We start from the raw sequence: 27,999 nt of genomic DNA on the forward strand, positions 1-27,999 counted from the left end.
CCCCTAAGCCAAGGAGCAACCTGGTCCCAAGCAAGGTTTTCTTGATCTTCCAGGGTGGAAATGGACCTGAGTGCCTCCCTTTTGCCCCATTATGGTCTCAAATTGGTTTATTGTTACCCTCCCAGGCCTCCTAGGTGAGCGGATGCGGGGAGCTAAAGGTCGCTGCCCTCAGCAGTCACATGCTGCTGCTGCTGCCCCTCCCACAAGTGCACTGTGCCTGCCAGTGAGCTTTCCTCACACTCCGGCCGCGCCACACATTGTCCCCAAGGAAGGGAGAAGTGCCTTCATCCAACAATCCCAGCCCCAGAAAGTCAGAGGCATCTCTGCAGTAACCCCACAGCCACAAAAAGTGACCAAAGTCAGTTACTTACTGATTTGACCCCAGGCACCTCTGGCCATCAATGAAGGAGTCAGCGGTTCAGTACTCTTAAGATTTGCCTCTTCAAACCCACCCACTGACACAAAATGATCAACCCCCAAATAATCTGAAGTTGAATGTCACACAATAAGCCTGAAACAATGAGCTACATAGCTCAACGCTCTCCTGTTTGGTTATTATAAGGAAAGTTTCAAGAGGATATTTCACTTATTAAAATAATTCCTATAAACTCTTTCAGGATAATAAAATTCATTTTTCTCATTTAAGTAGCATTTCAAGTGGAAGTACTTTTATTTCAAGGCACCATAATATGATGGTCTCTCTAAGAACACATCTGCTTCCATGTATGAAATTCCTAAAACACACACAAAAAGTCCTGCACGGTGATCACAGCCAGCTACTGATCAACTTTCGTGAACATGAGTGTGTTCAACAGGGCATGGGTTACGGGGGACCTGACACAATCATTACAACTGACAGCCTTGGAGCAGATCCCCCTGCTGAGGCCCCAAAAGGACAGAGAGATAAACTGAACACTTGTAATTAGAAAGAGCCAGTGGGACCCTCAAAACCAAAAGTCTGTGTAAACGTGTTAGCACTGGCGTCTCCCCCTTCCTCTTCCTCCTCACTTCTCCTCCTCCTCGCTCAGGTTGGCATTCCCCTGGAGTGTGGATGTCAGCTTGTTTTGCAAAAGGGCTGCCAGTTTTTTGGATGTCTTTTTGAGAAACGCGCTGCCCGGGTGGGCACTGTTCACGTGCAGGTACAGGTCCTCCTGAGTGGGGCCTGTGTAGCCACAATCCTCACAGACGTAGAGCTTGTCCCGGCGTTGCTTGTAGGCATACTGCTGCTGCACCCCGTGGATTTTCTTCAGGTGGGACTCCAAGGAGCAGCGCTGGGTGAAGGCTTTGTTGCAGACATCACATTTGTAGGGGCGAATGCCTGCAAGGGCAAGGGGCAGACACATCACCAGTTGGTCATGGCCAAGCCAGAGCCTTCCAACTAAAAAGCCATAAAAAATCATCACGCACATCCCAACAGCAAATGACCCGATTCAAAACCAGGCATAGGAACTGAACAGACATTTTTCCAGAGAGGACATACAAATGGCCAACAGCACATGAAAAGGTGCGCAACATCATTAATCATCAGGAAAATGCACATCACAACCACAATGAGATATTACCTTATAACTGTTACAATGACTATTATAAAAAAGACAAGAGATAAGAAGTGTTGGCAAGAATGTGGAGAAAAGGGAACCCTTGTGCACTGTTGGTGGGCTTGTAAATTGGTGCAGCTACTATGGAAAACAGTATGGAAGTTTCTCACAATATTAAAAATAGATCTATCAAAAGATACAGCAACCCCACTTCTAGGACAAAGGAAATGAAAACAGGATCTCAGAGAGATATCTGCCCTCCCACATTCATGGCAGCATTAACCACAATAGCCAAGATATGGAGATAGCCTAAGTGTCCATCAATGAATGAATAGATAAAAAAGCCATTATCTATTTATACAATGGAATATTATTCAGCCACAAGAAAAAAGGGAGTCCTTTGTCAAATATTTTGACAACATGGATGGATCTTGAGGGCATTATGCTAAGTGAAATAAGCCAGACAGAGAAAGGCAAATGCAGCATTGGCATCACCTATATGTAGAAACGTTAAACCTATAGAAACAGAGTAGAAAAATGGGTGGTAGGGGATGGGGAGCGAGGGTAGAGAGAAAAAGAGTCATCATGACCATTGATTCAAAAGGAGGAAAATGGTTAGGGCAGGAGACAAAACTGTCCACAAAAGTTTACAACATCCACATGAGCAAATGTAACCAAAATGGATGCAAATATAGCAAACACATACCACCTGGCTTGTGGGGGAGGAGTTTCATTCTTCCTACTTGTACACCATTTTAATGTTTTGATTTTAGAGTGGGCAAAATAAACATTGTTTTTATCTTAGAGTTTTCCAGCAAACATACCCTGCGACAAAGATTCCTGTACGAGTTACTTGGGATGGATGGGACCCCAGGAAGCACCTGTAGGGGAGCGAAGAATTGAGACAGGGATACAGGAAGAAGCCCCTACAAGGTGTGGTCATCGAGCCAGCCCTTGCTGTTTCCCATCGGCTAGGCAAGTTGGGAAACACTGTAGAACACTCACCTCTGAGTCACCTGCGCCCTGGGAGCTAGGTCTTTACCCACCAGCTCCAACAGCACTGTTGAGGGCTGTCCTTGGGTGGCTCTGACCTTCCCTCCCTGGCACTTCTGGCCTGCATCACATAGGTAGAGTGGGCTCCAGCAACACAAGAACAGGGTGCAGGTGTGGGCAGTTGCTGCAAGGATGGGTATGCCCCAAAATGGCATGGGCTGGGGGCAAGGGCAAGACGCTTTTGGCAGCTGCTACAGTTATGAAAGCATTTCCAAACTAGATCTCCTGCTGGGGGGCTTTAGAATTTGGTTAATATTAGTGGAGCTTGCCTTCCAAATGGAGAGTTCACATGTGCCAAATATACCATGTCTTACCAGAGCACAGTCTCTCTTATTTCCACCATCAGTACTCAACTGGACCATGGGAGGTCGAATATCAGCTCAAGAGACTTAAGTAAGGTTCCAACTGAGGCTCTAAAGTTGGGGATTCCTGGCTGTAAAGGAAGCACAGTGTCACATAAGCATGAAGCCCGGAGAGGGTGAATATCGTGTTTGGGGTACGTGGAGCAGAGAGGGAGGGCTGCCACCACAGTCAGACCATCCCAGAGACCAGAGGCCAGGAGGGTCACTGCCTGGAGGAATCCTATTAGTCTCAGGCATAAAATTGAATGGTACCCCCAAAACTCATCTATCAAGTAAATATTTAAAAATCAAAATACATAGAAAAAAATACAGGATGATAAGTTATCAAAATTTTAAATAAGGACAGGATCCAACAGTGCCATGTGCAGCCACACTGGAGCTTGAGGTGAAAGGGAAAACATGCACCTTATGCTGTCTGTGTGTATATATATATTAACACACACACATATATATATTCACACCATATATACTCCATATTTTTAAAATTAAATGTATTGAGGAACATTGGTTAATAACATTCTATAACTTCCAGGTGTACAAGATTATAAATTGAATATCTATGTATTCTGTTTTGTGCCCACCATCAAAAGTCTAGTTTCCTTCCTTTTTTTGTTTTGTTTTGTTGTTAATCCTCACCCAAGGATACTTTTTCCATTGATTTTTTTTTTTAGATAGAGTGGAAGGGACGGGGAGAGACAGAAATATCAATGTGAGAGAGACGCATCGACTGGTTGCCTCCCTGCAAGTGGCCCGACTAGGGCTGGGGATCGAGCCTGCAACTGAGGTACGTGCCCTTGACCAGAATCCCTTCAATCTGCCGGCCGACACTCTAATCCCTGAGCCAAACTGGCTAGAGGGCAGAAATTAGGATTTTATAAAGGTTAAGAATTCTAATATGTGTAAAGGTGCAAAAATTAATAATAGGGCTCTGTTTTCCTTTCTGTACCATGTATTTGATCCATTTACCCATTTCGCCCTATCCCTCACCCTCTTTCTCTGTTAACTACCATTCTGTTGTATCTGAGTTTGTTTTGTTAGTTTTTTTTTTTAAGATATATTTTTATTGATTTCAGAGAGGAAGCGGGAGGTAGAGATAGAAACATCAATGATGAGAGAGAATCATTGATTGGCTGCCTCCTGCATGCCCCCTACTGGGGATCAAGCCCGCAACCCATGCCCTTGACTGGAATCAAACCCGGGACCCTTCAGTCTGCAGGCTGACGCTCTATCCACTGAGGCAAACCAGCTAGGGCTGTTTTGTTAGTTTGATTTTTTGTTTGTTTTATATTCCACGTGAATGAACTCATCCAGTTTTATATATTTTTTAAGTTATTTTCCCCCATAATGTTTGAGTTGTTGAAAAAATATTGAAAATAGATGTATTAAATGAAAATGAAAATACAACAACCCAAAATCTATGGGACACAGGAAAGCAGTCCTAACAGGGAAATTCATAGCAATACCAGCCTACATCAAGAAACATGAAAAACCTCAAATAAACAATCTAACCTTACCTAAAGAAACTAGAAAAGAACAACAAAGCCCAAAGTGAGTAGAAGCAAGGAAATAATAAAGATCAAAGCAAAAATAAGTGAAACAGAGTCTAAAGTCAGAAATGAAGAAATAACAACTGACACTACAGAAATACAAGGGATTATAAGAAAATATTCCGAACAGTTATATGCAAACAAATTGGACAATCTGGAATGGATATATTCCTAAAAAACATGCAATCTTCTAAGATTGAATCAAGAAACATAAAACCTGAACTGACTGATTACTACCAACATAATCAAATCAGTAATAAAAAACTCCCAACAGCCAAAACCGGTTTGGCTCAGTGGAAGAGCGTCAGCCTGCGGACTGAAAGGTCCCAGGTTCGATTCCGGTCAAGGGCATGTAACTTGGTTGCGGGCACATCCCCAGTAGGAGGTGTGCAAGAGGCAGCTGATCGATGTTTCTCTCTCATCAATGTTTCTGACTATCTATCACTCTTCCTTCCTCTCTGTAAAAAATCAATAAAATATATTTAAAAAAAAAACAAAACTCCCAACAAACAAAAGTCCTGAACAAAGATGGACTCTGTTACTGTCTCGGTGTCAATAGGAAATCTCAAAACAATCTATCGATTCAATTCAATCCTTATCAAAATACTGATGGCATTTTTCACAAAACTAGAATGAATAATCCTAAAATTTATATGGAAGCACAAAAGACCCCAAATAGCCACAGCAATCTTGAGAAAGAAGAACAAAGTTGGAGGTATCAACTACCTGATACTACAAAGCTACAGTAATCAAAACATCATCCGGCCAGTGCGGCTCAGTGGTTGTGTTGAACCATGGACCAAGAGTTCACTGGTTCGATTCCCGGTCAGGGCACATGCCTGGGTTTCAGGCTCCATCCACAGTAGGGGGCATGCAGGAGGCAGCCAATGGATGTTTCTATCTCTCTATCCCTCTCCCTTCTTCTCTCTCTAAAATCAATAGAAACATATTTTTTTAAAAAAGGACACTGCTACTTAAAAACAACAACAAACAGATACCTAAATCAATGAAATAGATTCAAGAGCCCAGAAATAAACTCACCCCTATATGGTCAATAAATCTATGACAAAGGAGGCAATATGCACCCCTATATTCATTGCAGCATTATTTACAATCCAAAATATAGACGCAACCTGTGCCCACTGATATATGAGTGGATAAAAAGTGGCCCTAGCCTGAGCATTGTTCCAAGCACTAAAAGGTTACGGGTTTGATTCCTGGTCAAGGCAGCCTGGGAGGCCTGCACAGCAAAGGCTAGAAGATTTTGTAGCCCTGTCTCAAATTGGGTGACTGCAGCACATATTGTGTGTGCTTTTCCAGGAAGGGGTGGGAATGAGCCTGGCTTGGAGGACAGGTAACTCACAGACAGAGATGGAAAGGAAACAGTAGGCCCTGAAAACTCTAGTTACGACAATTCTGATTTATAAACCTGCCTCCCCTCCCCTCTCTGTAAATAACATATTCACACCTCACTCATTGGTGTAGGCAGACACCGCCATACAGCAGTCTCTTGGTAACCCTTTCTGGAGTTGAGAACAAGCCCCTCCCTCCTGAAGCCCCTCATTCCCCCCATGAATTCAACAGTGGGAGATAAAGGTGGCCAGACAGAAACCCTGGACAAGGGGGACTGATGCCAAGGCCTCCCTGACATTGGGGCCTCACCCACCTTAGAGCTCACAAGCAAAGGCCAATCCTGTCCATGTCTGTAGTGAGATACTAAAAAACACCATCCCTGCTCCAGACACCATTAACCTACTGACACCTAGACAGTAACAGAGTCCAAGGCCACTGAAAACCCTGCATCACATGTCTGCTACTCTTTAATGGAGACCATGGTCAGATTGCTGAACACCCTCCCCCCACCTTAGTTTTCTTACCTGTAAAACAGGGATAATATTCGTACTCCTTATAAGGCAGCTCTGAGGATTAACTGAGACATATCATGCACAGGACCAGCACATTCTAGGTACTCAATGGGATACAGCTGCAAGAGCTTACAATCCAGCTCAACATAACACAGACATGTGCCATTCATAAGTGGGGATGTATTTAGTATTTGTCTTTAAATTGTAATTATATCTATGCTTTTTGTATTTGTATGCACTTTTGGATGTATTATTTATTTCACAATAAAAACGACAAAAAGCCCTAGCTGGTTTGGCTCAGTGGATAGAGTGTTGGCCTGCGGACTGAAGGGTCCTGGGTTCGATTCTGGTCAAGGGCATGTACCTTGGTTGCGGGCACATCCCCAGTGGGAGGTGTGCAAGAGGCAGCCGATATATGTTTCTCTCTCATCGATGTTTCTAACTCTCTATCCCTCTCCCTTCCTCTCTGTAAAAAATCAATAAAATATATTAAAAAAAAAACAACACGACAAAAAAACTTTTTTTAAATGATGGTCATTAGGTAGAGAGAAGGGAAGAGACTTCCTTCACTGTCTTTCTTTTGAATTTTGTGCCCTGGGCCTAAATTACCTAGTCTAATATTGTGTGCTGGGTTATCAAAAACGGTTTCTCCTTTTCAGATTTGCTATTCCTACTTCCAAAATCAAGCTTCAAGTCGCCCAAGAAAATTCTTTGTTATTAGCGCTTTCTGCTTGCTTTCCTTATTGTAGCTAAGTGCTGCTTTATTGAACTTTATGCAAACATGAACTTCAGTGAATAACTTTTTACAGGCCTCCTTGTGGGAGTGGATATTTAGGGCACCCTCCTCAGAAGGTAATGTGGCAATGTCCATAAAAAAATCGTAATAACTACCCTTTGGCCTGCGACAGGAACTTTATCTACATAAAGACTCACAGAGGTAGGCAAAGGATATACAAGAATATTCATGGTAGTACTGCCTGAAATTTTTTTAAAAAGAAAAGAAAAATGCTGAAATTGGAAATAACTGTTATTAATTGGGGGGCAAGGGAAAATAATGGTGCCTCCATATTTGAAAACATGCTATAATTTCATATTTAAGAAATGCTCTGACAATTATGAAAAAGAGTGAGGTGTGTCTACCTGTGCAGATGTGAAACAATCTCCAAGATTACAGTACATTTAAAAAGCAATGTGTACTTAAAAATTCTGCCCCGCCAGCGTGGCTCAGTGGTTGTGCATCGACCTATAAACCAGAAGGTCACAGGTTCGATCCCAGTCAGGGCACATGCCCAGGTTGCGGGCTTGATCCCCAGTGTGGGACTTGCAGGAGGCAGCCAATCAATGATTCTCTCTATTCATTGATGTTTCTATCTCCCTCTCCCTCCCCCTTCCTCTCTGAAATCAATTAAAAAAAATTTTTTTTTAATTTCTGGGGGAAATTTTTAAAATTAAAAAAAAAATCTTAGAGAGGGAGCAAGGAAGAGAGGGAGAAGAGAGAGAGAGAGAGAGAGAGACCCATGTGAGAGATAAAACAATCATTTGATACACCCCAACAAGGGATTGAACCTGCAACCTAGGCATGTTCCCTGACTGGGAATAGAATCCATGACTTTCTGGTACACAAAATTATGTTCCAACCAACTGGGCCATACTGGCCAGGGCTGGGGAAAATTTTTTTTTAATTAAGTGGAGTGGAACATGGGCATGAGGAGGGAGGCTTACTTTTTTTCTATCCTTATTTTCCTGTTCATATTACTTTTTAAGGTAAAAAGTAAGTCAAAATAAAATAGAGGAGAGACAGTTTAATGAGCACAGGAGACAATCCCACAAGACCATTCAACTCGCTAGAGGTGGAGGATACTTTATTCTTTTTCCTCCATCTGCCCCACTCCAAATTTCTCCCAATCTGCATTTTTCCCAATCCAGTCAATCCTTCCCTTTAGGCTCCAAAGAAAGACACCATTGTTTCCTCTTCTTCAATCAAAATGGGATTTGTTTGCCTTCTGTCCCTCTCAATGTGGCCGATGGAAGATAAGGTGGAAGGTATCCCAGGAGGCAGGACAAATACTTCCCTTTGGCCAGTGCCCCCTCCCTGCTTCCCTGACCTCAAATCTGAATTCCTCCACTCCTCTCTATGGAACTCAGAAGCTTCCCCAGGAACGGCAGGCACCTTGGACTCCTCTATTGCAGAGTTGTAAATGATAACCAACATGGGTTATTTCCCCTGGAACCCTGCTCCCCAAAGACTAAGCTGGGGAATCCCACAGATGTGTGTGCCCTTTTCAACTGTGTATAGTGGCTTACACTTTCTTCTCTATAGCTTTTGTATTGGCTAAAGTTTTTTTATAGTGTAATATTCATTTTACAAAGGAGAAAAATAAAACACTTTCTATAAAACTGTACTTGTCTGATGAGCCTGGCACATCTGGTCATAGCTGTAAACAATGCCCAGACCATACCAGACATGTGGCCCTCAATAAATGTGATTCTGTGGTTCTAACATTCTCCCAGGTGCTGCTGGCGCTGCTGGGCACGGACTATGGACACTGTGAGTAGCGAGGCTGTAGACAGAGTGCAGAGTCTGGCACAAGCAAGTGTTGGTAGTGTTATTTTCTAGTCAAATTCTCCCCCCACCAGCCCAAACCGGTTTGGCTCAGTGGATAGAGCGTCGGCCTGCGGACTGAGAGGTCCCAGGTTCGAATCCGGTCAAGGGCACATAACTTGGTTGCGGGCACATCCCCAGTGGGGGGTGTGTAGGAGGCAGCTGATCGATGTTTCTCTCTCATCAATGTTTCTAACTCTCTATCCCTCTTCCTTCCTCTCTGTAAAAAATCAATAAAATATATTAAAAAAAAAAATTCTCCCCCCACCAAAAGCAAACCATCCCCTCAATGCATTCTTAGAATGCATCCCAGCTGGTTCACCTTAAACAAATCCAAACACGTATTCTCTATAAACAGGCCCGCTATGTTTTTCATTGGCTGTTAACTGAATTTACGTTGGTTTTTGTAAAGCTCATGCCTCTCCTGCCCCCGCCCATTTTGACCTAAGGTGGATCAACAGCCATAATTTCCCACGATAGCCTCAGCAATCCTATCAACTTAAATAGAGCAAGTCCCTCTCTTATGTGTACTGGATGCTGTTGGTCCCCAGTCCAGACCCATATTCAGAGCCAGCGCATCGTCCCCCAGCTGTCATGTGTGATGAGCTAACAGTGCCTGGCTGCCTCCTTCTCCAAGGAATGGACACTGAGTAATTGACCTCACTGCCCAGGGAAGAGGCAGCCCTCAGCCAATGCCCGGCCGACGTGGAGTGGAAATGTCCCCGGCTTGCCTGTAGACAGGACAAGGTTGTGGCGCCATCCACACTCCAGAACCCCAATGGGATCAGGCTTGGGCTGGACTCTAGCTGAGGGCACAGTCCTGCTCAGCTCCATCCTCTACCCTGTCCCACTCCCTCCTCCCTTATAGGTTTCTTCTGGGCGCTCTCCCTCAACAAATGATGTTATAAGAATTGCCATCTTGCCCTAGCTGGTTTGGCTCAGTGAATAGAGCGTCGGCCTGTGGACCGAAGAGTCCCGGGTTCGATTCTGGTCAAGAGCACATGCCCGGTTGTGGGCTCAATCCCCCGTGGGGGGCGTGCAGGAGGCAGCGGACCCAAGATTCTCTCTCATCATGGATGTTTCTCTCTGTCTCTCTCTCTCTCCCTCTCCCATCCTCTCTGAAATCAATAAAAAAATGTAAAAAAAAAAAAAAAAAAGAATTGCCATCTTAGGATCTGCTTCTAGGGAACCCAACCTAAGACAATTTGGATTGAAAATAGCTATTTGTTTCCTGAAATATTTTCACAAACTGTTATGGAGTTTTTTCTGCTGTAGTTTCTCTCTCCCAATCTTGAATCAGATGTCATTTGGCTTGCATCCCAGCTCTCCATCTCACACTCCTCTGATTTACTCTCCTCTTGGAGAAGTTATATCCAAAAAAGACATCTTAATCTTTTCTTTCATCTGCTTAAATATTAAGGTAAGACATTTTCAGGCTCTGGTTTCCCTGGATCTTTCCCAAGATGTTTCCTTGGGTTTTGAGTCTTTCCTTAAATGCCCTGTCCCCTCAGAAGTTGCAGGGCACAGGAGGAGGTGGGGGTGGGGTGGGATTAATCCTGAGTCTCTATCCTACTGTCTTCACCCACCTCATCAATATTGTCGCCACAATCTCAGAGGGTCCGGGGATCCCTGAGAAGTCTTTTCATCAGTCGTGGCCTAGCTAATCACACTATGAGCAAGCATACCCTTCACTCAACTGTCTACTCTATTTGTGTTAACAGTGTTCATATCTTTGCTTCTGGTCCAAATCCAACATTCACTTAATAGTCAATAGCAAAAATCCAACATTCACGTCTCAATCAAAGGCAAGACAGAATTCACAGAATTCTGGTGATATCTTTTGGAAACAGGAAGGTTGTTCAATGAACTAAAAAAAAAAAAAAAAAAATCTGAAAATACCACATTTTTGCTCTTTTTACTGATTATCTGTTTTGCACAGAGCTCAAGAGATGGTGGGGCAGGTCTCTCACACCAGGAGGCAAGCCTGTTCCTCCAGCTCCAGGCACAGGGGCAGCCCCCAGCTAACTGGTCAGTAAGCTCCTGGTTCCTCTTTCTGGTCCATTATCACTTGAAGGTACATCTCCATCCGAAAATAAACCAGGGCAGGGAAAACAAGTTGAAGACATTCTCACAATTTTATTTGTTTATCACTTTAAGACTCAAAATTATGATTAAAATTTTTTTAAAAAATGATTATCTGTAGATTTCAACGATCTAAATTAGAATGCAAGCCACTTTGTAATTTTAAAGTGTCTAGTAGCCTCACTAAAATAAGTTTAAAAAAAAAAGGTCAAATCAATTTTAATGATATATTTTTGTCTAACCTAACATATTCAGATACTACCATTTCAAAATGAAATTAACATTAAAAATATTCTTGTATATCCTTTGCCTACCTGTGTGAGTCTTTCCTGTAGAATCCAGGAGGTTGGTCCCCCAACCAAGGAGGGATGGGAGTTGATAGGCCAATACCTAGCTTCCTCACCCCTAAAGCAATTCTGGGGTGTATTCTATATATTTCTTCAGGGGACCCCAATAGGATTGAGCGCCAGTTGCCCACAATGGTAACCTGCTCATGTAGTCACTTTTATTGGCTGTTTTCTCTTCACTGTGTCTCCTGGGACCATCTCCCAAATAAACTGCTTGCATAGTCAGCTAACTCAGATATGAGTTCTTAACTACTATACCAGTGACTCAACTTGTAAACTCTTGCCTGAGAAGCAGTCAGCCCCTAATATTTCCTGGTTAATTCTCCGTTGATGGCACTGATGAGTGAACAGCTCCCTCAGTTATTTACTCCAAGTGAAAGTACCGAACAGCCAGCAATGCTCCCTTTGTCTTAAAGGATAGGATCGAGGAAGTGACCACAGAGTCTACCAGGAGAAGAAATAGGCCATGTTCTCAAGGACATCTGAGACAGAGATGAAAAGCTGAGAAACTCTCCTGGACAACCAATGACAAATGACTGCGTGAGCTGTCCCCGGTTTCTCCAGCCCTTGGGTCAGTTGTCTATGAGCCTAGATTTGCAGTTACTTGATGGGTTCATTGATATCCTTGTGACCTTCCTCCACCCTGATACTCCCTAAGCATTCTCTCCACCTCAACCTAAGGTACCAGCCTGGCCACACAGAGGTCAACCTTTTACTGATTCACTGGTGCTAGGGACTCAAAAAGAAGCCTTGTACTCAGACACGATAGGATTCCATTTCTATCATGTTTAAAACCAGGCAACAGCAATCTATGCTATTGGAAGTCACAATGTCGGTGCCTCTTGGGAGAAAGGAGATAGTGATTTATTTATTTTTGTTGTTTTTGTGTTGCTCGAGATTGAAAGGGCTGGAGAAGAGCAGTGGGCCCCAGTTATGCGCAACATGTGCTCTGGAGTTGCAGCCTGGACCTCCTCCTCGGGCTTAGGAGGTAATGATTTGAAGGGGGCCAGAAAGAGGGGGCAGGAACTTCCAGGCTCTGGAAATACTGTTTCTTGGTCTGGGTGCTAGTGATATGGGTCTGTTCACTTTGTAAAGATTCTTAAATTTGCTGAATTATGCACTTATGATGTGCACTCTTTTGGATGTATGTTACATTAAAAAAAACAAAAACCCTTCATAAAAAGTTTTTATAAAGAAAAAAACAAAACAAAAACCTTTTAGTTCATCAGCTCACCCGCTAAGGTGGAGGACACTCTCCCTAGGCCAGGGAGGAGGCTTATGGCCAGCACTCTAAGAACACAGAAGCATAAGGGCCATATAAGAAATCTGAATTAGAGGATCTGAGAAGGTCCTATGGGGTGCTGAGGGACTGGAAACTCCACCTGGAGGGAGGAGTGGACGTTTTCCCATTCCCACTAAAATGCCAGGGGAAACCCTAAACTCTGAAAGGGCTTCAGAGATCAGGGACACTATATACAGTAAATTCTGTGAGGCTGTAGGGAGAGTGGGTAGTAACCAGGATGAGGTTGAATGGGCTGGGATGGGATGGAATTGGGATGGGCTGAGATAGGATGAGGACTTGAAGATGGGTCCCAGATTCTGAGGAGCTTTACATGAAGCCCCTCAAGATGAAGACTTTGGATTTCCTCCTGCCCAGAGTTGGGGACTTTTTTAGCAGGGAAGGAGCCATCCTCAGAATTCTCCTCAAGGGAACACTCTGGCAAAGGTGTGGACCCAAAGGAGAAGCTTAGAGGCCAGATGTTTCTAAGATAAAATAAATGAGGCTGTCACCAATCAGAAGAGCTTAGAGAGAGGCCTGTGAGCACCCTCAGGATTCTCTGTGTAATGAGCTGGGGAGGACCTAGACTCCCACTTCATGAGAAGGGAAACTGAGGAAGGCCCAAGAGGAGGAAGACGCTTGCCTGCCAGCCTCAGGTAGGAGGCTCGGTCAGCTCTAAGTGAACGAGCATTTTCTTTTCTTTTTGAGTTCTTGGGAGGAACAAGATGCTATTTGGAGACAGGCTTACTTCCCAAGAAAGGTGCATAAAATAGCACCAGTGGGATCACGGGAACCACATCCCTGCATTCAGGCCGGACTGAGGGGCCAAACTATATCTCACAGCATTGCGTCAGGCATCATAATTCTCAGAACATCTTCAGCCAGTGATTTGTCTTGAGTTATGCTGAAACTTGTATCATTATCCCCATCTTACAGGGGGCAAAAACTGGCTAAGAGAGGAGGCTTGCCTGACCCAAGATGACACAGCTGGAAGTTGGCACAACCTGGAGGTAAACCCAGATGGGCTGGCCCCAAATGCCCCATCCTGTGGTCTTTTCAGAAATACAACAATGTCCCATCTGCCAACCTGGTTCTTTGATGGAAAGAAAGCAGGAGGAACTCTTGGGCAGAAAAACAAAACTAAAATTAAGCGCACGACCCTTCCTCACCTGTATGTGTGCGGACGTGCCTCTTTAGGTCAAAGGTGTCATTGAAGCCCTTGCCGCAGAAGGTGCACAGGTGCCTCTTCACCTGGTTGTGGCACTTGAGGTGCCGGTTGAGCATACGCTGTAGGCGGAAGCCCTTGCCGCACAGGTCACAGCTGTGAACTGCCGAGTCGCTGCATGTGCCTGTGGTGAACTGGGACAGAGAGAGAGGCCGTGAGGACCACAGTGCAGGTGGGCACAGCTCGCAAGCTTACTATGGGAGTCCACCTCCCTAAGTGTCTAGGCTTGGCCTGGCTTCTGCCTCCTAAAAATCAGGTTTTGGCTTTGGGGAAGATGGAACAACTGGAAGTTCCTCCCAACATTCATTTTCCCCTTCTTCCTGAGAACAGACCTTTGATTTCTAGCAGGACATTGTCCCCAGCTAAACATCTGCATCCCCCACCAAGTCATGGTTCTATGACTACCTGGCCGATGAAATATACTCTCTCTAAGTGGGGAGTATGTTGCCCGCTCTCTCATTTTCTCCTTTCTTGGACCACAAGGGGAAAGCCAGTGATGAGGATGGAAGAGCAGAAAAAAAGGAGGAATCTAAGTCCTGATAACATAGAACCTGTGGTAGGAAGTCCCTAAAGACAGCCGCAGTCAATTCCTTCCTCCCTGTTCCTGGAGACTATCTCCTCTCCCCTTGGACCAACTGGATGCAGAGATAATGTGTCAGTTCCAGGTATTAAGAAACCATGCAGCTTCTATATCCTCCCTCTAGGAAAGTCAGCTGCCACATTAGATATCTAAGACCACTATGCTGTGAGGAAGCCCAAGCAGCCACGTGGAGAGTGGAAGGGCATGTGGAGGAGCACAGAAGTACCAGGTATGAACAAAAAGCCTCACTGGACCTTCTAGCCCACCCATGGCTGTCACCAGATGAGTGAGAGACCTCAACCAATGCTGCCTGGAATAGAACTACCTAGCTAAGCCATGCCCCAGTTCCTGATGCACAAAATCATGAACAAACAGAATGATAATTTTGGGAAGTGACTTGGTTGGGAGCCCACAGCTTCATTACCAGCAAACTCACAACTAAATTTCAGACTTGGGCTCCCATTCCAGCATTCTCTCAACTATGTTTGCCATCTCTAAGAAAGGAAACTGAGTCTATTATGGGAGTCCACCTGGATCATTCTTCGGTGGTGAAAACCACCAGATCTAATATATTCATCAAAGGTTTCCTAGTTACCAAATCAGATCCTTTAGAGGAATGACTCAACTGTTCTGCCAAAATTTTACTCATAAAAGAGCCTTAAAAAATGTATTTTCAGACCAATATCATTAGCAAGAAAAGTTGGACCTTTCCTGGCTCGAAATCTTCCTAGCCTCAAATACCCTCCTCCTTTCATCCACCCTGGGTGTTACCCTCCACTGAGACCCAGGTCAACTGTTCGTTCTCTGATGTAGCTTCTCTAACAACTGCAGCCCTTGCCTGCACTGTTTTCTGACTCGCAAGACCTGTGCCTCTCAAACCCAGAGTGCACACAAATCCCCTGGGTGTCTTACTAAAATGCAGGACCTGATTCAGGAGGTCTGATGGGGTCTACACACTGCATTTCTAACGAGCTCTGCATGAGAAGTGAGGCTGGAGCATTGGCCCTTACGCCGTCCAGTACTTTATTCCATCTCATTCCAGAGGGTTTCATTACCCACAAATGTTTCCTCAGAGCTCATCCAGTGTCCTCAACGAAGTGCCTTGAGTCAGCAAGTGTTTGTGCACATTCCTGCCTCCCACCCCCACACCCCAAGCCCAGACTCAGGTCAGTGCACATTCAGAAAGTGCCGATGGGCAGTGGGTTTCACAAGTGGCAAGATACAAAGAGATACAAGAGACCTGAAGGAGGCCCAAGACTCCAGAACTGGGTTTTCCAGTTAGCCTCCTCTGTACCAGTTCTTTTTCATCTGCTCAGAGCTTAATTTGTCTCAGCTGACCGACTGCTGCCTGATCTGTAACAGGTCCTGTGCTCAGAGCTGAGGGAGTACAGTCTCCTGGACCACCTGTCCCCAAGAAGCTGCCAGTCTAGTCTGGGAGCGGACTGGTCAATAGGCCACTGACATCTGGAAAGCCCAAGTGCAATGGGCATCTCGGAGGAGCACCTATTTCTGCCATGGGGCGAGAGGGAAAGTGCCTTTAGAGCAGCGGTTCTCAACCTGTGGGTCACGACCCCTTTGGGGGTCAAACGACCCTTTCACAGGGGTCGCCTAAGACCATTGGAAAACACAGATATTTACATTACGATTCATTAACAGTAGCAAAATTACAGTTATGAAGTAGCAACGAAAATAATTTTATGGTTAGGGGTCACCACAACATGAGGAACTGTATTAAAGGGTCGCGGCAGTAGGAAGGTTGAGAACCACTGCTTTAGAGGAAGTGAGCTCCTCAGCCAGGTAAAGAGGAGGAGAAAGAGAGGAGGAATGGCAAAGAATATTCCAGGAGAGGACAATGGGAAACGGACTGTGTGTGATTTCCACACTGCTAGCCTGAGCCCTAGGAAAGCAGGTAATGAAGAGAGCTGTGGTAGCAGAGAATGGCAGGGTCCCCCTTAGGGCTCTACCTTAGGGCAGGGATGTGAGCTTAACTCTGTTCAAAGAGGGTGAAGGGGTTGGACATTGGAAGATAAAGGCGGACAGCTACTGGATTGAGTTTGATGACTCAGATGGATAGCCATCATAGGCCTCCAACTTCCTCATGCCCCACCTCTGCCATGTGTTCCCCGAAGGGGTAGGACCTGGCACCCAGCCTGAAGGAGACCCAGCTGTGCCCAAGGCTTTCATATTCCAATCACCAGGACAGGTCATGGTCTCCTCCTTGTCCAGCAGTCCCCATTCTGGTCTTGCCTCCCTTGAAGAGATGTGAAAAGACTAAATGTGGCCCACGTCTTGGCAAAATGAGTACTTTGAGCTTCTCAAGGCCAAGGCTACTCAGGATAAAAGTCATTTGAGAGGTAGTGAGGGGCTAATAAAATAGAATAAAGACAATTGACCCTGGTAATTCTAATTAAAAACATGTAGAAAGCTAGAACTGTCTTTTTTTTTTTTTTAAATATATATATTTTTTATTGATATTTTACAGAGAGGAAGGGAGAGGGATAGAGAGCTAGAAACATCGATGAGAGAGAAACATCGATCAGCTGCCTCCTGCACACCTCCTACTGGGGATGTGTCTGCAACCAAGGTACATGCCCTTGACCGGAATCGAACCCGGGACCCTTCAGTCCGCAGGCCGACGCTCTATCCACTGAGCCAAACCGGTTTCGGCTAGAACTGTCTTTTGAAAGTCCTATAGAATGTGCCTGAGGACTGGACAACTACATTTCCAACCTGACCTCTTGCTTACTTTAATCATTTTGGTAAATTCCTATTTTTAAAATGCTCAGCGTGTAATATAGATACCTTCTAATACAGTCCAGGATGAAAAAATCTCAAATCACATTTTGTTTGAAAAGAATAAATCTTAAAGGGCAGAGGGAACGGAGATTAGTGACAATTTAAGGGAGTGCAGGGCCAATGGATCATCTGACCAAGACACAGAAAACTTTTTAACACTGGGGAGAAAATGAGAATGGGGAGAGGGGATGGAGACTGGGGGCACCCCATTCCCAGGGGAAACTTTCCTTTGGTTTTCTGGGAGCAAAAACAGAAGTTCTCCAAGTACGCTTCAGCAAAGGCAATTTTTCCATTTCTCCACCTTCATATACATCCTCATTTCACAGTATGAATAACTGAGTCAGCACAAAGTGACTCACTTAGGGAATTCCCCTAAGGTGCAACCACCAATTCACGAAGTGGTACTTGCTATCTATAGACATCTATGACCAATCCGGCCACCACACATTAAGTTATACTTGAAGCTTTAAGAGAGTTTTGTTGAAACAAGTTGTAAGGTTAATTAAATAGTAAAAGATCATGGCTGATGATGAAGCCAGCTTCTTCCAGACTAGTTCACTTCTCAGAAGGAAAGGGATGTTTGTATGATAAATTTCTACATGTGAAATTTATCCCAGAGTGAATTTCACGTTTTCTGCCTTGAAATGTGGTCTGTAATAGCAACAGACTGGAAACTACCTATATGTCTGTCAATAGAAACTTGTTAAAAAAAAAAAAAAAAGCATTTCATCAAAGCAGCTGGAAAAAGGAAAGCATCAATTGTCAGCCACGTGGGTGACCCCTCTTGGATGTCCAAAAAAGGCTCAGAGAGTCCAGCCCCACCTGTCATCTGACTGCAGTAGCAAGAGAAGCCCCAGGGAAGACCAGCCCAGCAGAGATGAGTCATTCCACAGAACTAGAAGATATAACGATAAATTATTTTAAGGTGCTAAATTTGTGGTTATTTGGGAAGCAGCAATAAATTAAGTGGAATAGTAACAAACGTATCACATCCTCTCTGGAACACCAGATCTGCCACATTTCTGACTCCCAAGATGGGCTGCATAAGAAGAAGAGACACATCTGATTTCTGGAATGATATCCTGTGAGCCAGCGGACCAGCAATCCCTCCCTGGGCACATGTCTGCTCACTACACCACCCTTGCTATGTTTACAACAGGTTTAGACCTTGCACTCTACCTCCTTAAGTTTCAAAATAGGGTTAACCAATTTTACACTGTTACTCTACTCTACAAGTACTAGACCCAAACTAGTTACCCTTTAGTCATCTTAATTACAAAATGAGAGTGGAATGTTGGGACAGAAATGCTAAGGATCAAATAAAAACCTAGACCTGGCTAGTTATGTGATGTCATGTAATATCCCTGGGCCACAACTTCCCGCATGTAAACATAACAAAATGGTATTGGATGAGCTCTATGGCAGAATAAGAAGCTAAGAGCATCTTTTTTCCAACTTCCTTCAGATCCTGTTCCACCACTTACAGACTGTGGGATGTAGGCAAGTTACTCAACCTCTCTAAGCTTAAATTTTATCACCTGTAAAATGAAGATAATAATGATATTTGCCTCTTAGGAGTATTAAGGAATTAAATAAGAAAACTACTTAATAAGCCCTAACTCTTATAGTTAGACCAGCTCCAAAATTCTGTGATCCTAACTAAAAATCAATTGGTCAAGCCCTAGCTGGTTTGGCTCAGTGGATAGAGTGTTGGCCTATGGACTGAAGAGTCCAGGTTTGATTCCAGCCAAGGGCACATACCCGGGTTGTGGGCTCGATCCTCAGTGTGGGGCCTGCAGGAGGCAGCCAATCAATGATTCTCTCTCATCATTGAAGTTTCTCTCTCTCTCTCTCTCCTTTCCTCTCTGAAATCAATAAAAAAAAAAATATTAAAAAAATCAATTGGTCAAAACCCTTCATTTACTTATTTGGCTTTTGATTTTTTCTTTCTCTGATTAAAGAAAAAGGGGATTAACTTTAGTGTGAGCCACAAGTCCCCAGTCCTTCATCCAAAACTGAAATCCTAAAAGCTCTGAAAACTGACATTTTCTCCCATCTTCCTTGATAATAAAACTGACACAAGCAAGCATGGATCTACACACAGACTTTATCCCTTTGGTATCAATATTCATGTGTTTTGATAGAGAAATTATTAATGTGTTTAATTACAGGGTACTGCTCCAGACCTGCCAGGGGTGGTATTTATATCATGCTACTTTCTGAAAGCTTAACAGTCTCACCCTTAATCCAAAATTAACACTTTGAAAAAGGCTTACTAACAAAGCGAGGAAGCTACCATGGAGGGTGGGAAATGACATCAGTCTGGAGATTAATTTAGGACAAGAAAAATGAAGACAGAGAGCAAGCAATTCGTCAATCCCTCAGCTTGGCACTATCTTGCCCGCTGTCCTGTTTTCTGCAAGGTCTCGGCTTTCATTTTAAAAAACACACAAAGTTCCCCTCTAGTTTTTCTAAAAAACAGGCCTCTGCAGCAGAAACAAACCGATCATTGTATCAGTGCTGCTGAAAACTTCAGGAGCATCCGGGGAGGTAGGTCTTCTGACCAACTTCAAAGCTGGCTATGGTCACTTACCTGTCAACATTCTAAAGTAAAAGATTTTTAAATCCTTTATTTTCTGCTGATGCTTCCATCAAACAAGTTCATTAAATTAATGGTCCTATTTTCTGTGGGAGGGTACTGTGAGTCCGGGCTATCGTATGGTGGCCACATGAACAAGATTTCCACGGGCACATTTGCTATGCTGGAGTGCTCAAACCATGCTAATTGTATTTCCCCAATTCCTTTGGGATAAAAATTTCCCTCCTGATCCTAAGTACCATTTCCTTAGGCTTCACCACTCTGCTATATGGCAGTGGAGAAGCTTCTCAAATGCAAAGATGATGAAGGGAATATATCCTTATAATCCATAAAAAAACTGAGGCTCAAAGAGCTATAAAATGCCCACGCCATATGGCTTTTAGGTACCCACAATGAGATTTTGAATGTGGTGTGTCTGCCAAACTAGTGTCTACTGTTGAACTGTAAGGGAGAGGGAGGGAAGGACTCTGTTGTTTGTCTCATATGGTGAGAAACAGCTTCAAATTCCTTTATGTCAGACCATCAGCACTAATGATAAAGTGTTAAAGACCTTCCATAATGCAATACAATAACATTGAAAGAATAAGGATCCTTGGGTTGGGCTTTGTCACTAACCGCTGTGAGGAATTCAACAAAACCTCCTGGTCTTTACCTTTCTCCCCTTCAAAATGAGGAGACTGCCCTCACTGCTTTGGCTCAATGGATAGCGCATCAGCCTGTGGACTTGGGGGGGTCCTGGGTTCGATTCCAGTCAAGGGCAATGCCCAGGTTGTGGTCTCCGTCCCCAGTAGGGGGCATGCAGGAGGCAGCTGATCAATGATTCTCTCTCATCATTGATGTTTCTCTCTTTCTCTCCCTCTCCCTTCCTCTCTGAAATCAGTTAAAAAATAAAAACAAAACAAAACAACAACAAAAAAATGAGGAGACTGGACCATGTAAGCTTTAAAGGTCCCTGTAGTGGAACCTATGTATACACAGTGAGCCTCTATTCCTACTCCTCTGGTGAGCCTTCCTGTACTGCAGAGGCCAGTAAGCTAGAAACTATATTTTCCAGACTCCCTTGCAGCTATGATCTTTAGATGTAACCCAGTAGAAACTTAGGTTCCACCAATTACTAGGTTAACTGAAGAGAGGAAGGCACGTGGCAATTGTTTTACACTCTGCATTAACAGAAGCATCATGATGCATGATTAGGCAGCCATAGAGGCGGCAGCTGCAGCTCCCTAGGTTGCCCACTTCTGCAGTGTGGCTCTCGGAGGAGAGCCTGGGAGCTCAGCCTGGTCTTTCTTTAGTTCATTTGATGCCCTATAATCAACCATTCTCTGTTTAAGCAAGCTACAGTAGATTGTTTTCTGTAACTAAACCCATGTAGTCCCTTCCAACAATAAAAACCTACTTCAACCCAGCGAGTGTGGCTCAGTGGTTCAGTTTTTAACCATGAACCAGGAAGTTAGATTCCTGGTCAGGGCACATGCCCGGTTATGGGTTCAATCCCCAGTGCAGGAGGCAGCAGATCATTGATTCTCTCTCATCACTGATGTTTCTATCTCCCTCTCCCTTCCTCTCTGAAATAAAAATAAGTAAAAACTTATATTCAAATTAAAAGCTGATGCAGTTAACATGTATTGTTCTCTTATGCCTCCTTTTTTCCTCTTTAAACTTTTTCGAGCATCCATTCTAGGCATTTTCCCAGATCTCCCTTTTCTTCTTGCTTCCTGTTTTCCTCCAAATACTATCACATCTACGGACTGTTGACCCCTTCTTCCCTGTCTGTATTTCTGTTCTGTGTTGACTTATGTCCTCCTGTGAGTCAGGCATTGATGTACCGGATGCTGAAGATACAAGCCTGCCTTTGGTGTGTCCAGTTCAAGAGGAGTCTGGTCAGCCAAATGTGCAGTCAAGGAGATGATCAGTGAGTTACAATGGAGGCAGGAAGAGGGGCATCCAATTATCTTGGGAGAAAGACTATTAGGGACAGCATTTATGGTCCCTTCCAAATATCAAATGGATGTGTTTTTATAAACTACTGTACTTAAATCCACAATTCACAATCATTCTTAAAAATAAACTAATTGGCCATCACTAAAGAATTCTGGTGAACCAACTGATTATCTTGAAAACTGGTAAATAAAAGGAATTTTATTCTGCCTTTCCTAAGTGAACTGTCTCACTAGGAAACAGGGGAAGTATCTCTCCATAGAAGAATTTCAGCTAATAAAGAAGGGACAGAATTAGAATATTACTGATCTACAAACCCTAATAACCTAAAATATTTAGACCTTGAGCATCAATGGCTGCTAACATCACAAAGAGGCAACCAAATATTATGTAGCTCTTGATGGAAATAGACACCCCTACTGTGACAGATTTTAGCTACAGTAAACTTGATCAAGCATCTACAACAGTGTTGGTGCAATACAACTTTCTGTGATGATAGGAATGTTCCAATCTGCACTGTCCAATACGGTAAGCACTAGTCACACATCGCTATTGAGCACTTGAAATATAAATCGTGCAAGTAAGGAATTTAATTTTTAGTTTTACTTAACTTTACTTAATTTAAATGTAAGTAGTTATATGTGACCACGGCTACCATTTTGGACAGTGTAGCTGCAAATCCAACCACCATTTAGAGAAAACATATGGGAGTAAGGAGCAAAAACCCAGATTGCTGGACTCTATAAAATAAATTAGCCATCTCTTCAACAATTAACTAAAAAAGAGAGGGAGGAAAATACATAAAGTAAAAGACACATCAATGAATTACAATGTGTAGACATTATGTGGACCTGATTCAGTAAAATGAAAAAAAAATAAAGTTATGAGACAATTAGCAATGTGAGCACCATTGTTAATGTGAGTATAATCATGTATTTCGGTCTTTATCTATTAGAGACACATTTTAAACTATTTATGATGGCTGAGATTTGTCTCAAAATAGTGTTGGGGGGTGGATGGAGGAAGGATGGCAGTAGTAGCCTTGGGTTCATTGTTGTTAGGACCAGGTGACAAGTATTCCACCTTTGAAAATTTTCATAATAAAAAATGATGAAACAAGAAAAAGACACACATTCACACATCCATGACTACTGGACGACGCAGGCTACAGAGCCAGGTAAAAGGCCAAGAATACTTTTGAAGGAATTCTAAACTCAATTCCTTTGAAGAATCCTTGGGAGAAACCAAAGGAAGAGAGAAAAGAATGGGATCGGGTAAGAAGACATTCACTTGTAGTCTATACTTGCACATGGGTCCCACCAGCCACTCTGAGTCAGGAATGAATAACATCAGTCAACTAACTGATTTAACTTCTGAGTTACTTTGTTTCTGATAAGCCTTGGGAGGACAGTGGTGATTGGGGTTGGGGGGAGGGGGTATTTCCCACAGCTAAAGACCTGAAAATGGATGCAGCCTTACAAAAGGGACTTAAAGTGACTTAAACCTCTGGCATGAATACTTTCCCAGAGGTATACCATCTCCCCACCCCAAATCTGTTTTATAAATTACAGAATCCTCAGTAGTAAAGAAACAATTTCATAACCTACCCTAAGGCACATAGTTGAAAGACAGCTAGGCTGGGAAATAAAACCACTTAACTGGCACTTACGAGTCCTGTCCAGATCCACTGATCAGCACAATCAGGTTAGCAAATCCCTTGTTCCTACTGTAGGTAACAAAATAGCTATCATCCACTGTCGGCTAACTTTTTATTGGGCAGTTTATACAAGCACAAAAAGTGCTAAACATTTTGCACCCATTATCTCATTTAATCTATGCAACACTTCTGAGAGGATGATTCTATTATTTCTCCATTTTACACATCAGGGAACTGAGGCTCAAACAGGTCACATATCCACAATCACAGCTGATGATATAGATCCAACTGAGGTTTTCCTTCTCAAAAAACCTCCCAGAAAAATTAAAAAAACAAAACAAAAAAACCTTCCAGAGCCCCACCCACAACCCCAAGGGAATTTCCACACTTCTTGATTTAGCCTCACCTTCAACTTTTTCTGACCCCAATAGTTTCCCATCCTGCAGCCAACATAGCTGAGTTCTTGCCTTACTCAAGTTTTGGGCTGAGCCCATACCTCTCCTTCTCCATAGGTCTCAAATCCACACAAGAAACCTTCCCCTGCTCAGAATTTATCATATATTTGCTTGTGCTTCTGGGTTAGCATTCACATTCCTGTCGTAGTTAATAATTAATATTTGAGTCTCCCCACCAACCCAACTAATTCTAGCTAGAGTTACTGGGCACCTACATCTTCCACTCTTAACTCATTTATCCACAACTCTCTAAGTACCCTTATTATCCCCATTGTAAAAAGCAAGAAAACTAAGGCCCAGAGGGATTGGCAATTTGCCTAAGGTCACACAGCTAAGAAGTAACAAAAGCCAGAGCCTAGAGGCTTAATCATTTCTGTCAAATGATTCTGGAACTCTAGGGTGGGAGCATTTTTATCCTGGCTGCCTGGGACACAGCAGGCATGCCATACTATTGGATGGGATGTTACTTTTCTCTGCAGATCACACTTGCCCTTCCTCTGGTCCTAATAGCCAACAGCCAAATGTCTTCAAGTCATTGAAACTACGGTCATTACCACAAGAGGCTCATCCTTGAGAGACTTTTCACTTCCAGTTAGAAAACCAATTCTTTTTTTTTTTTTTTAAATATATTTTATTGATTTTTTACAGAGAGGAAGGGAGAGGGATAGAGAGTCAGAAACATCGATGAGAGAGAAACATCGATCAGCTGCCTCATGCACACCCCCCACTGGGGATGTGCCCGCAACCATGGTACATGCCCCTGACCGGAATCGAACCTGGGACCCCTCAGTCCACAGGCCGACGCTCTATCCACTGAGCCAAACCGGTTTCGGCTAGAAAACCAATTCTTAGAGAGTTTAGTTTGCTTTGCATAGAACTCTAGAGTTAAAATGCGCTGAATTTAACCAGTCAACTGAAAATGCCCAATATCACCACTATTAATTCTGGAGGCTCAAAGCATCTTAAAGCCAAGATGTCTCCTATTTGTGGGTGAAAGCTGAGAGGGAGAAGGAACCAGACTGTCCTCCTCAGCAAACTAACACTCCTCTGGAAACTATGTTAACAGTTGAGGGGCAAACTCTATGCTCCACCCCCATCCCCGGGGCTGCACATAGGCAGTGATCATGGAAACAAATTTGGTTTACTCATTCCCTTAAGCCAGATAGCGCTGTTTGCTTGAGGCAGCAAAGAAAGATCTCCTAAAATGTTGGTAAAGGGACTGGATAGTTTTCCTCTGCCACTTTTTCTCAAGGGTAATCTGGGCATCCAGGGGCAAACTGTCTGCAATCCATTCCAAAACAACGTTGCAATTGTCCTCCCACCCAGGCGATAAATATGCAAGTGGGACACAGTAGAATTTCCTGGAGGGCAGAGCTACCAGCCTCAGGCAAACTGAGCCCTCCCACTTAACCCCATCTGGCCCACAAAAACCTCAGGGTAGCTGACTTTGAACCTCAGCAAAAAACTTTAACACTAAGCAGCATGCCCTAGTTGGCAGCATCTTTTAAAGATGTCTTTCTTAAAGATTTCAGCACAGGCCTCTAGCCTCAATTCATAACCAAATGCACCTCCAGACCACCTCCAGCCAATCCCTCTGAGCTATGCATCAGAAATATGCATAGGGGAGGGGCGGTCTCTCCCAGGAAAAGTAACGGAGACTTTACTAATCCACAGCAAACGCTAGGGATCTTCTTCCCCAGCTCCCCATCCCCCAGCCAAGCCCCAGGAGCCAGGAATATGCATAGGGGAGAGCCCGCCTCTCCCAGGAAAAGTAACGTAAACTTTCCTAATCCATAGCAAACTCTAAGCCTCCTCCTCCCTAACCTCCCTATCCCCTCCTGAGCAGCGGGACTGCGGGAACGCCCAAGAATTATCACCTACAGCGAGGACCAGGAGTCTGTGAAGGGTCACATTCTGGCCCGTCCGTCCAGCTAGCGACTGGGTTCATGTGATCCCTAAAACACCACTCCCTGACTCCAGGTGGCTGTGAGTCAGTGAAATGGGATTCCTTAACCTAGGGGGTAGCGGATACCTTTGAACAGGCAATCGTGTAAGCGTAAGCGCAGAAGAGCGGATAAGATGTAGTCTACCATTCTAGAAGACCGGAGGGGGGTGGGGTTCTGAAGCGCGATGATAAAGGGGAACAAACACTCCAACCCACCGAGGACACCGCATGAGGCAATTTACAGTTGAGCTCATTTGTCCATCATTTTAATTCAAGAAAACTTGAAACACACATTTAAAGGACCCAGCAGACCTGGTGTCTAACGGGCACTCCATAATTGGCATTGGAAATCGCTGTTATTATGAGAGGCCCACTGTGTACCAAGCTGCCACCACTGTCTCCAAAACTAAGATAAGAGTGTGAAATTTAGAATTCATAGAGCGCTAGGAACTGCGCCCCAGAGGTTGGAGTTCCGGTGCCTAGGTCCCTCCTCTCCGACCACTGGAACCCCGACGACCTGACTATTCTCTGGCCCTTGCGCACCAAATGGGAGGAAAGAAGCTGAACCTGAGCCTTTCAGGTAGTTCCATAGGCCGCCGACGGACTGTGCCCGCTCGGGGCGCTTGCCTTGGGGGCGCAGCGGCGCAGGCGGCTGGCTCCCCAGCCGACCGGAGGACGCGCGGAAACGCCCTGGCCGCGGCCCAGGGGCAGGTGCAGGAACCGCGCGGTGGACACGCCGAATGCACCGGAGCCGGGTGCGCGGGCGGGCGCGGCAGGGAGGGGCGCTGGCCCCGGGAGCCCGACGCCAGGGCGTGGTGTAGGTGGCGGCACCGGCAGAGTCGGCTCCGTACCTTGATTTTCGATCTGGCGACCGGGCGCTGCTTCGCCGCCAGGTGTCCACCGGGGTCCTCGGCATCTCCAGGCTCCAGGGTTTCGCGCTCTGGGGTGCGCGTGGACGAGTTGCTCTCGGTGCCTCCAGGCTCCCCCGCGCAGCTGCTGCCGCCACCACTGCTGCTGCCGCCGTCGCTGCGGCAGTCCTCGGGGGGGTCGCAGAGCAGGCGGCCCAGACCCACTGGGAAGGGAGGGCCCGAGCCTAGACACACAGACACAAGGCGTCAGGCCTGGGCGCCCGCGATAGTTTGACCTGCGGGCGGTGCCGCCGGTGCCGCCGCCGCCCTGCCCCGGACCTGGGCACCTCGCCAAGTGGGCAACGCCGAGGGGGTGGGCTCGCGAGCCCTCGGCTCGGCCTCCTGAGAGAGTTCGGCGTTCTGGGGGCCGCTGCTCGGTCCGGGTCCCCGGGCCACGAGGAAGTGCGGGACCCCGCGCGCCAAGTTTCCTCTACCTAGGATGGGGGTAGAGGGGTCTGATATCTACATACCCAGCCCCAGAGGAGATCACCGATCCTTGTGCAACCCATGAAGGCGTGGAATTGGGGGTAGCCCCTACCGGCGTTCAACTCCACCCCCTTCTGGGACCACCTCGGCCCCCGCTGCAGCCAACGGTCCCGCCGCCGGGCAATTAAAGGCGCCCACTAGGGGGAAGGGGAGCACGATGCCCAGGGTTTCCCAGCCTCTCACTCTGTCTTCCCGCACCTCTGATACTTCCTACTCTCTCCTGGAAGAAGCAGGGGGTGGGAAGTCCACCCCCAGCCGATGAGCAGAGAGAACCCGGTCACCCCAACCCTCACCCCAAGAGCCCCGCGCCAGGCCTGGCCCCCGAGCCATGCTCACCTGGGATGTAGGTATCTGCCCTTTCCTCGTCCGGGAGCTCATCCCAGCTGCGGACCGAGACCCCCGGGCTCCTCCGCTTTACCAGGAAGACTTTGGGCATGGTGAGGCCCCCTCCCGGCCCCCTCGTCCCGGCTGCTCACCGCTAGGGACAGCAGCGATGTCTGGGTCCCGGCTTCTGGCGGCCAGAGCCCACCTTCCCGCCTAGCCGACCCTCTCCCTCCGCCCCCCGCCGCAGCGCGGCCCCGGCCTCCCTCCCGCACTACTGGCGACTCCCAGACTCCCGGCTCCGCGACACCTATGCCTTAAATCGCGGATGAGACCACGCCGTAGTAAAGTTTCATAAGGTGGAATAGAAAAGGCACCAGGAAACTTGGGAGTGAGCATGCGCCCTGCAACATA

General features: G+C 45.3%; 1 protein-coding gene across 1 annotated transcript; it reads right to left on the reverse strand.

Moving 5' to 3' along the window:
• Positions 1-647: 647 nt before the first annotated feature.
• OVOL2 (ovo like zinc finger 2) lies at positions 648-27,991 on the reverse strand. The gene is made up of 4 exons (XM_080684259.1): positions 27,601-27,991; positions 26,722-26,963; positions 13,845-14,034; positions 648-1,318 (listed from the first exon to the last, which is right to left on the reverse strand). The coding sequence occupies exons 1-4, from the start codon at positions 27,698-27,700 to the stop codon at positions 1,005-1,007; spliced, it is 846 nt and encodes a 281-aa protein (XP_080540385.1). The 5' UTR covers positions 27,701-27,991; the 3' UTR covers positions 648-1,004.
• Between the last annotated feature and the right edge of the window lie 8 nt (positions 27,992-27,999).

The sequence above is a fragment of the Plecotus auritus genome (genome assembly GCF_963455305.1).
Source record: "Plecotus auritus genome assembly, chromosome: 8".
Classification (NCBI taxonomy): Eukaryota; Metazoa; Chordata; class Mammalia; order Chiroptera; family Vespertilionidae; genus Plecotus; species Plecotus auritus.